The sequence below is a fragment of the Morone saxatilis genome, unplaced genomic scaffold (assembly GCF_004916995.1).
Source record: "Morone saxatilis isolate NCDOM2014 unplaced genomic scaffold, NCSU_SB_2.0 Contig20, whole genome shotgun sequence".
NCBI lineage: Eukaryota > Metazoa > Chordata > Actinopteri > Moronidae > Morone > Morone saxatilis.
This window is the reverse complement of record NW_023339763.1, coordinates 6021926-6033438: the sequence shown is the minus strand read 5'-3', so window position 1 is coordinate 6033438 and position 11513 is coordinate 6021926. Positions and strand designations below refer to the sequence as shown.

The following is an 11513-nucleotide window of genomic DNA, read 5'->3' as shown; positions in this document are numbered from 1 at the left end:
TGTTTTGGCCATCCGTCCAGACTAACCCAGTGTTTTTGACAGCTCAAAAAAGGTCTCTAGAGTGGATCAGTCTGAAATCTCCATCGTGTTTTAGTGTGGATGAGAAGAGTAGGCTTTGACCAAACAAAACACAGACTGTCAGAAACTGACAGATTCTGATTTATATTTTTGCTGAATCCTGATTGGTACATTTTCCCAACTCTGCCTTGCCCTCTTCAAACCAGCGAGAGATCAGAGACTTACAAAAATAAAAGGAAATACAGAAATCTCTCATGTTCAAACTCCATCACTCAGTAAGAAGCAACTTCTTCCCTAGCTCTGTCTGTGATTACTTAATTGAAATGTCAATATAGACATCATTCATCTATCTTATTGTCAGACAAAAAACATGTCTGACTGACTTCTCAGTGCCACAGAATTAATGTTCACATTGTCAACAGGTAGCATCTGTGGGCTGTGATCAAATCACTGTTTCATGCTCATTTATTTACCTGACAACAGAAACAAAAATGTCAGTAAGAACAACTAAACCTTGAGTTTGGCTGTATCAAACACAGCACAAATGATCATGGAGAGGTAGAGGTGGACTAAATGTAGGTTTAACCTTCCGACTGCTCAACACATGTTAACCCTTATCAGCTGTTTGGTCGTCTGCTGACAAAAAGCGGGCGACGATGAAAAAATGTATTATTTTTCTTGTTCTTGATCCAATATAAAAGCATTTTCAGAAAAAGCCGACCCAGTGTGGACGCCCTCAGCCATCTTAGTCAAATCTCTACCTAGCTCTTATCTTTAATTTGTTTTATCCTTATCTGTGACACATCACAGAAATCTCGTTGTACAGTAGAGATGAAGGAGTCAGGCCTTCTTGAAATGTTTGAACTTGCTGGAATTTGCCCTGTTAAACAGCATGTTAACAGTAAATGTGAATGTGTTGCTCGAACTGATGCAAGTTAGTGAGAGGCTTCGGTGCAGTTGGCTCGCTTATCACCTCAGTTATTGCCTCAGCATTATCACACATTCCATCTGATCATTAAACACTAACACCTCTATAAACGCACAAGTGGAACAACAGCTGAAGAATGTGGATTCGAAAGGAAACACCCCTTCTATCTGACCTACTTCTACACCTCAGAATATGAAGCGAGCTCTTTAGAAAAGTGCAAGGTGTAGCAGTGAGGCCGTCAGTCAAGAATGTTGATTTGTAAGGGATCCATTCTTCTATTTGTTCTTTATCTCTGAAGCCGAAGCTGTCTGTGATTTTGTTTTTGAAATTCACCACATTGGAAAGCCGGCATGCCGATCCGCTCTCGGTCAATGTTGAATTGAACAGGAATGTCCGGTCTGTTTGTCTTGCCTCACGCAGCACAGTGAGAGTGTCAGGAGGATTAAAGAGTAGCTGAGGCAGAGTGGTTGGACAGCATTCCTCCGTGACTTTCCTCTCCTGTTACAGTCATCAGACGGCGTTCAACAACCAATCACTGTTTGCAGAAATACGAATAGGCTTAGACTGGAATGCAGCCGAACACTCAGCTCCTGATAAGATTTCACAAAATACTGGTGCACAGGAGTTTTTTTTATTTCTTTAATGATGTTTTTTGATATGTAGAACAGAATACACTGTATGGACAAAAGTATGTGGAAAACTCTGTTCATATGATTTAGCGGATCATTTTAATTCCTTCAAAAAAAGAAACAAGGGGGGGAAAAAACCCACTGGTAGACATATGTAGCCAGTGACAAGGGTTCACAAGTAGACTTTGTTTTTTGGAGGTCACAAGCCAAAATGTTGGGGAACTACCGTGTAGTGAAATGGTTTTCCCGGTTTGTTGTGGAAGAACATGACTGGCCTGTACAGAGCCCTGACCTCAACTCCATACAACGCCTTCGGAGGGAGGTGGAACACAGAACTGCTTCATCACCCAACATCACTGTTGCGCCTCACTACTGCTCTTGTGGCTGAGTGGGAACAGTGACTACTACTAGTACTAATAGTACGACTTGTTGTCTAATGTTCTCTGTAGCTTTGGGAGTCATATTTCAGATAGGACCGGAAAGCCTGCGTTACAAGAAAGTTTGGAAGTCATGGGCATTTACCAGGCAGGGAGGGTCTAACAGGATGTTATCGAATGGCATGATGGGAAGTGTTGGAGCTTGACCCACAATAGAGGCTAAAAGTCAGGATATCGCAGCATCTGCTTTACAGATTTTTAACATATTTTGACCATTCTTTCTCAGTACCCCCTCTGTTTTATGGAAGTGTACCAAATCACAGAAGAATCTATCAGTCAGTGTATCGTTGTCTTTTTAAAAATATCAGTCTTCAATATTGATATCGGCCTCAAAAATACATGCTTTAGTATACTTAGGCCATATGTACTGTAACATATGAAGAGTTATACATGACAGGGCACCGCCTCTTCGGCCCAAAGGTGTGTATTTTACCATTTGAGGTCACAGGTCATCCAGCACCCAAACAGGGAGAGATTCAGTGTTTTGTAAGAGACACTTCAGAATAGCAGATATTTACTAAAACAGGAGCAGGAGCTCTGGTTGCCATGGTAATGGCTAGCTCCCCTGACCATGAAATCATGACTGTACCTAGTTAGTGCAAGAAAGACACAGTTTTTCTCATTTAAAACCTAAAATATACTATGGAAACTTTAAATTGTGTGACAGTGGTTAGTTAAATGTTTTGGCTTAGTGAGTCTCTGTTAAATGTCTCTCGTTCTCTCTGTTTTTGTAAAGCGGCCATTGTGATTTTAATTATAAAAAGGTTCATAACACCGTTTTCACTCAGCATAAGTCCATGTTTGAGAAGGACTTAGAGAGGATTACTTGTTCTCTCTGCCTGTTACAGACAAGTGCTTCGCTCCCTCCCTCACTTCCTCATTCTCTCTGTACCTTGTTTTCTCTCTCTCTCTCTCTCTCTCTCTCTCTCTCTCTTCTCTCTCTCTCTCTCTCTCTCTCTCGGTCCGAACCTCCCTCCCCCGCGTCCCTCTCTGAAGAATGTGGAAGGACCTGTTATTCAGATGCATGCATGACTTGCTGATGACAGGGTTTACATAGCTGCTGCTGCCTCTGATGGCTGTTTCCTGCAGTGTCTATTCTGTCTGTTCTCCCTGCAGCAGCAGGGTCTTCCCAGTCTGCCCACAGCTGAAAACAGGATCTCATGTGTGTTACCTGGAAGCTAAGAGTTGAGCAAACATTTGAACTTGTACTTAGAAACTGATCAAGATGTCTGTGTGAAAACACATTTTACCTGTGGAACAATCGGCGTTTGCATTAGCATTTTTTAGGCTGTTTTGTCCACACAGAAATGGCTAAGTAAACAGTAAAATTGATAAACCTCTTCTTTTGACAAAGAAATGTTCATTATAGCCATTATATGGTTTGGACAGGAGTGGGACAGACAGCCATGTTTGCTTGGCTGAATCACCTCCTGCTCTACACGAACACCTGTACTGTTTTAATACTCTCAGTACTCTCAGTTTAGCTGTTCTCATTTACATATCTTTCCCTTTTCTGTTGAAAAAAGCAACCTAACAACGAGTATATGTAGGTCCTGACAAGAATTCAGTTTCCTGAAGAAAAAAAGGAGAGGTACCCTTAGAGGGTATTAAAACGTCTAATATTTAATCCACACAAGTCTTCGATATTTTTTCTTGCCTCCTGTAGGTAGTAATGTCATAATGTTATAAAATGCTTTTGCACCTGGTCATGGGTTGTCAGGAGATCTTAACACATAAACTAAGAGTTGGACTGTTGTGATGGGATTGTGCTGCCGGAGGCTGTTCAGTCCTTTTTTGTGAGGTTTCTGTCAGCACCATCAGACCTGCAGCAAACACTGTGACTGCTGCAGTTACAGTAGCCTGGAAGCCCATTGTCCCATAGTCAGTACATGTAAATTTGATCAAAGAACTTATGAACTTAAATGTATTGTTAGTTCTTATTTGGTTAATCCATCCATCCATTTTCTCTCACTTTATCAATGTGCATGTCATGTTAATCAAATTAACGATATTATTAGGAATTATTGTTATATACAGCCGGAAAGTACTGAAAATGTTCTATGATAAGAGATAATTCTAGGCCACATCTTCCCTGCTTCCACTTTAGTACTTTCATATGATTGTGAAACGGGTATTAATTTGCTTTCTGTTCTGTATTAAAAAGTTAAACTGGCAGAAACCCTGTACAAATTAAATACAGGTTAGAGACACTTTGTCACATATTGTGTGATCGGCTCTACTGGTGATACAAAGGTCATTTCTGCCACACAGTAGTTGACCATGTCTGGGTGTATAGGGCTTTTGTTTTGGATAGCAAACAAAAACTGTGAGAAAAGGATATCTATTCAAATGAGCTGCTTTAGTGGTCTAAACCCCATATGAATGTGCTGCTGTTCCCAACTGATGAAAATTCAGGTTTTTTTTGAGGTGGCAGATTTCTAGGCTTTTGTCCATCAATTTACTACATCAGCCGATCTGCTCAACCCCTGGAGAAATGAGCCAGTGTAGCGATTGATTTGGGGAAAACAAAGACGTTGCAAATTTTCTGGCCTTAGTGGCACTTGTTTGAGAACCATGAGAATAGACGTTAGAGAAACAAGACAGTGACAACTCCACAGGAAGAGCTTGATGTTGTCCGAAACAGTGCCCGAGTTTTCTTATCAATAACAAAATCATATATTTTTAAAAATATTTGTTAAAACAGTATAGTTTTTAAAACATAATTATAAATCAAACAGTATTTTTGTAAAGAATAAGCTACTAAACTAAAATGCCGTAGTGGATTGCCAACTTTTGGTAATCCTTGGTATGAACACCCAGTATCGACACTGTCACAGTTAATATGTGTAAGGAAAGTGAATGAGTAATGACTGCTGTTTTGCCTTCCTATGACTCTGCTGACTAACTGCTAGGAAAAAGCTGTGGTTACACCGGGAGGATTTCACTTAGTATAACTTTATGGAAATGAGTCGGAGTGCTGCTCTAATGTGTGTATGCTCAGATGACTCAGTTTCCTGTGTAAACATTAAAAAAAGCAGCTAATTGGAAGTCATTAGATATTTGAAACCGACTTTTTCCATGTCTGTCCAAAGCAGCGGACAGTCGGGCATATTTTTACAGGATGATTTGTTTAAACCCGCTGATGCTTACATTGTTCTTAATCATCATCCAAACTGAACTTCTCTTATCTCCTTCCCTACCTCTCCCTCCCTACCTCACCCTCTGGCTCTGCTCCCTCCCCCTGACCTCCAGGATCGACCAGAAGGTGTCCAGCAGCCCGTATGGCTACAAACTGCAGGAGGCGCAGGCCATCCTCAGCGAGGTCCGCTCCATCCGAGACGCCATCAGCTCTGGGGAGAAAGAGAAACAGGAACTCATGCAGGTAAAGAGACATTTGTAATGGAGGGAACACACATTAAAAGCCATTCTAAAAAATGTTTGAGCCAACCAAAACCGACTCAAAACCCCATTACTGTGGACCTCAGCTTGGTAGTTTGATGTGTCCCAGTTTGGTGGAAGTTTTTCAGGACATCATGCTGGTTATGAAACAGTCTCAATTTAAAACTGATGCCTACATAAACAAACAATACCATCAGTGGAGATGGCTATTTTTATATAGTTATTCTTAATGTCTGCCACTGGGTCGAATTTGGTAGTGTTCCCATTGAAATCAATGAAATGAAGCAGTAGAAACTCTACTGCTTTCGTCCACAGGGGCCGCCAGAATCAACACAAAAGTTCCTTGTAGGGGCCTAATTTAGACCCTTTAGCAACTGAATGTAGTAATTTATGGAGTAACATTAAATGTCGAATTGCATTGTGTCAGATCAAAAATCAAATCTAGTGCATTTGGGCATTATTGAACAAGTACCTTCATTGTAGTAATTTGGCAAATATTTTTGCAATAGCTTATCTAATTTATCTACGATTAAAATTCAGCCAAAAACACTCAAATACAGAGGAGTAAAGTTAAGTACAAACCTGTTTTTGTATGTAGAAGGTTAGCATTGTTTAAAGACTGCGGAAGGCAAGATGTTGACTTGATCAGCTCCGAACAAAAGGAGGAGGAAAGAGGAGACAGAGAATCCAAATACTGACATCTGATACTAAGAGCCATGTGGATCATGTCAGAAATCACAACAAGGCCACATCATGATGTGAATCTTTACACACAAAGAAAATGATTCAATATGGCTGCATTTAGGACAATTGAATTGTAGTAACAAGTTTTATTTTCTAATCAAAGCAAAAGATGTAGTCTTTTTTTTACACTGCAGTGTTCAAGCAGTCAGTTCTTTGGCCACTTCAGCTTCTTGAAAAACCTTCTCTTGCTACAAGGAGATCAGTTTGGGTTGTGAGGGTAAATGAGTTGAGATGGAAGGTCCACACGTCACACCAGTTGACCCTGAAAAAAGATTTATTGTGTTCTTGTTGTGTGCTCCTTTTATTTGTTCCTGCAACTGGGCAAATGATGTGTGTATTTTTCCTTCTAACACGTATTTTAACTGCATTCAGCTCGGTAGGAAACTAAATAGTTAAAATGAAACGCGCCAAGAACCAGAATTGAAAAACTTCTGGTTATTTACCCCAAGATGGACTTTGCAGTGAGGTACAGTATAAAACTCCGCTTATAAAGCTGTGACGGGAAGTGATTTGCGATAAAGAGAACGAATAGAAAATGAACAGCATACTGAGATGAAGTAGGAGTATAAACGAGGGAATGAGGCAAGAAAAAAAAAAAGGCGGACTGTGAGTGGAGAAGATGAGGGCATCAGATGACTCTCAGGAGAGTCTGTACGCGTGTTAAAACACTTTACATTATATTGCTGTGAGAGAAAGGCCAGATGTGCTAAAAGAGATTTAGTGGCTCGGAGGAGCTGAGGCTGCAGGGAGAGGCAGGTGGTGTTTTAGTGTCGCACCTCGGCCGTTGTGATGACAGCCTGTCCCGTTCGCTCAAGAGAAGAAGAGGCTGTGTTTGTGAGGATCCGTTTGAGATGGGTTTTCTGGAAAGTGAGAGCAGTTTTGCTGATGGCAGCAACATTTTTTTGCCATGGGAGTTTTATTTCCATTGCAGCTTCTGTGGTTTAAAGAGCTCCTCTGGGTGGGTGAGTTAGGAGCATCTGTGGGCTGTCTCTCTTTATTTCTGTTATGATTGTTTTTGTTAAATGGAATTTCTGTTTATTCTTTTTTTGGTTAATTATTTTGTTTATAAAATAAAGACCAACAGTCCAAAACCCAAAGATTTTCATTTTCCAGTGGCATGATGCAGAAGAACAGCCAATCCTTCTTTGCAAAACTGCTCAAGTTCTGTCAGTTTGCATGGGCAAAACTAGGGAACGGTGTACTTCAAGTCCAGCCACAAATTTCCCAACTGGATTGGGATCTGGACTCTGACTTGGCCACTCCAGGACATTACCATTGTTCTTTTTAAGCCAATTCCTCTGTTCTTTGTTCATTGTCTTTCTGGAGAACAAATCTTCTCCCCAACTGCAGGTTTCTTGCGGGCTGCATCAGGTTTTCCTCCAGGATTTCTCTGTATTTAGCTGCTTTTATTTCACCCTCACAAGCTTTTCTGTCACTGCTGCAGAGAAGCATCCCTACAGCATGATGCTGCCACCGCCATGCTTCACACTGGGGATGTTATGCCAAATATGCCGTTCGGTCTGATGGTGCATTTTGGTCTCAGTTGGCCAATCGTGTTGTGTGTATAGTCTTTCCAATCTGAGCCTCTGAAGCTTGGAACTCCTTCTGACTTGTTTCAGGTCCATTGGTGGACTCACTCAGCATTGAGGACAACCTGCTGCAGGCAGATTTACAGTCACACTCATACATATATTAATAATGATTGATTTAACTGGACTCCAGGGGATGCTGAATGGCTTGAACATGCATTTGTTGCCTGATCTGTGCTTTTCTTTCACCTTTCCTGAAGCTGCTTTGGGTATTTCTTCATCTATTGTCGTGATAACGTCTCACAAAACTGTTGGTCCGTCCAGATAAAGTTATATTTGAACTACAATTAACTGAAGAGACACAAACTACTCCATTAAAAATAGACTCAGCCTGTAAAGATAGCGGAGCATTGAATGGTAATCTCTCTCTCTGCCTCATCCTTTATTGTGTGTGACAGCATCGCAGTGCTGCTCATCCATATTTCCACCATGGCTGGTGTGTTTTAAAGTTGCATGATGGGACTCACAGTCTGCAGGTGTACAGTATACTAGTCTGCAGGGATGAGGGGAGATGGATAAGAAGTCTGTTTGATATACAGATTTTGACTCTGATGCAATGACTTGCAAATAGTTTTTTAGTCCGCTGTTACACAAAAATGACCACCATGAGAATTCCTTTAGGTTCAGTGTTCGATTTTAATCTTTTAAGAAACATTTTTTGTCTTTCTTAACTGTGCAGATGTTCTGCTCCAGGCACAAACAGGACTGCACATCAACAGGTCTGCACAGCATATTAAAGGGTGGAAAATGTAGAGCAGCTATCTATAAATCGTCTGTTACCATTTTGAGCATTTTTAGACTCCAGTTCTGAATAAAAACACCCCTGTGTTGACAATATTCCTACATACACCCCCATTCTCACATATAGATTTAAAATATCAGGTCTGGCTGCAGATTGGTTTGGAGGTAGAGGAAGGATAGTGTGTTCAATAATACATAATCTACTCTGTGGACTCTCTCTGCCTCCCTCTCTCTCCCATTCTCCCCCTCCCTCCCCCTTACCATCTGCAGCTGACAGCTCAGTCTGTGAGATTGTCTGTTCACATATGTGTGTGTGTGTGTGTGTGTGTCCTTGTGTGCTCTGCATCTATGTATATTGATATGGCTGTGGTGCACAACTAGAGAAAAGGAGAGAGAGGTACAGTGTATTCTTATTGAGATACCTCACTGTTACAGTTTAGACCTGAAACAATCCCTCAATTAATTGATTCGTGGATCGACAGAAAATCTTATCTTAAATAATTAATTAATTAATTGTCTTAACTCAAGCAAACATTTCCTAATTCCAGCTTCTCCATTTTGATGATTTGCAACTTTATGTGATAATAATCTAAGTATATTTGGGTTTTGGAGTGTTGGTCAGACAAAAAGATAATTTAAGATGTCACCCTGGGCTCTGAGACAATGTGATGTGTGAAAAATAAAGAAAATCTATGTAGTTAAGAATTAATTCATTGAAAAAGGCAGATTAAACCAGTATTATTTGTTTGAGCCAAACATACACATACAATTTAATATATATAAAGAAAAAAGCCTCAAATAATAAAGGAACAATAAATTACTCTTCATTTGGGTTTAAAGCAGTTATTTCAGTGAAATTCCTATTTTCCTATTTTAAATTAGCCCAGCTAGTAATTTAGTAATTTACAGATAACTTCCTAGAAAATAATTGGGAATTATTAGGTAAATATAGATCTGTAAAATGAAGCGTTAGCTCATTTCTTACCATTTAAGAGGGTTTAAAGATGGAGAAAGACAGGAGAGAGGTTAGTGCAACAGGGACCAAAAAAGAGGACCATCCTTAAATTAAATTTTGTTGATCCACTCCATTTACCCAAATGAAATAAACTGTGTGTGCTGACTGAGGAATCTTCTTGGCCTCTTATCACTTCTTGAAGTGCAAGAACTCTCTCTGAATAGTGTAACAGCTGCTCCATTGAGCAAAAACTGCTTCAGCTGAACCTGCTGTGATCATGTTTTTCCAAGAGGAATGTAGGCATGATGAGCACACACTGTTTAAATCTATATTTGGAATATTTCATTACTCAAAAATCATACTTATCTCTAGCTGCCACTTGGAGCTGCCATTCTGTTTAACATCCACATGTAGCTTTATGCTGAAATGTTGCTAAATCTGGTCTCTGGATGAGAGTCTGAAACGCAGAGTCATTTGGCGCGCTGCAACCTCCAAATAAGCACTACAGTTATCACAGAATTGGTATGTTGTTTTTCTGCCCCATCTGAAGTGTAAAGATAAGGTGCATTCCACAGCAGGCTTCAAAACGAACCGCAAAGTCATGTAAGATATTCATCCCGGCTTTAAAGATGAAAGGATCGCTGTGGCAGCTGTCACTGCAGCAATACTGTAACTCATGGGAAACATGCAGCTAACACAGAGGACGTAGTCTTTTACACTTTGCAGTTTTGTCATTTTACAGCAAGGTGACTTTTTACAGCAAGGAAGACAAACTTCTAGTAGCTTCAGTTCATAGGAGACAAAATATGTGATTCTGAAGCATTAAACCATTTAAGGGGCAGATCATTCTTGTTGAATATCACATCTTAATTTCGCTCACTTAATACATTTATTGTTTATTTAATCATATTTTTCTCTGGCCTTAATCGCATCCTATTTTTATTCTCTGTGTAGTCCTGCTGCAGTGTCCCAGTTTCTCCCCGCAGGTCATTCATGTTTTGAGTCATATAATCTCCAGCAGCCGTTTGTCTCTTCTGTTCATCCAGAAACTGGCGGTGTTGAAGGACGGTTTCCAGCTGGACTCTGGCTCCCAGCAAGAGCTGTGGGGCAGCAGTCCCTCGCTCGCCAACTCAGAGCTTTCCATCCCACGGCTGTACTCCGACGCCGGCTCCCAGACCGACATCCCTGCTGAGGTGAGTCCACCTTGGAGAGAGGAAGTAGCTTCTGGAGAGGCCATACAGAAACACAGTCTTGGTCTTGACAGTAGATTTCTTCAGTCAGCACTAAATTCAATGTAGTCTAAAAGGTAAAAAATAATGACGGCATCGAAAAGTGCCCCCTGTGTTTGCTTTAATCTTGGGACATTTTTGTCAAGTGCTGACAAGGATGGACACCCCTTTCAAAAGCTGTGCAGGGTATCAAACATCAGTGTTTTTCTGAGTACAACGAAGTATGAATATTGAAAATGTTGAGTAATGAATGATTTTCAGTCCATTGTTTTTTCACTATGTTTAATCAGATATTGCCATTGGTTTATGAATTGATATGTGTCAATGCGTCCTCCATGTCATTGTGTTGATATTGTATATTGTTTGTATTCAGTTTATGACCAGCACCAACAAACTGGCAGAGAAAGTCCGTCTGAGTCTGAAATACGAGGAGGCCAAGAGGAGGTATATTTTATTTTGTCTGGAGAGATCAAAGTGTGTGTGTGTGTGTTTGTGTTGTGTGGTGGTGTGTGGTGTGTGTGGTGTGTGTGGTGTGTGTGTGTGTGTGTGTGTGTGTGTTGTGTGTGTGACTGTGTGTGTGTGTGTGTGTGTGTGTGTGTGTGTGTGTGTGTGTTTGTACGTATCTAGAGTCATGCATATTGCTGTTTATTGTATGTGTGCCTTTATAATCGCTGTTGTTTAGTTTTGTGAGTCATTTATCATTTGGAGATCTACAAATGTTGTAGACATGTTATGAAAGATATGGAAATAGAACAATTAATAAACAAATTTTACTGTGGAACTCTTAACGATGGTCAACACATTGCCCATAATAATAATTGCTCCTGAGAAAGCTCAGTTTGTA

At 40.4% G+C, this 11513-nt stretch overlaps 1 protein-coding gene across 1 annotated transcript in view; it reads left to right on the top strand.

Moving 5' to 3' along the window:
* The window catches only part of wwc1 (WW and C2 domain containing 1), a 47167-nt gene that overhangs the window by 17506 nt on the left and 18148 nt on the right, over window positions 1-11513 (top strand). Inside the window, exons 6-8 of the mRNA XM_035666266.1 lie at window positions 5265-5394; window positions 10487-10633; window positions 11043-11113. Of these exons, the coding sequence (XP_035522159.1) occupies window positions 5265-5394; window positions 10487-10633; window positions 11043-11113 (348 nt within the window). The remainder of the gene's footprint in view (window positions 1-5264; window positions 5395-10486; window positions 10634-11042; window positions 11114-11513) is intronic.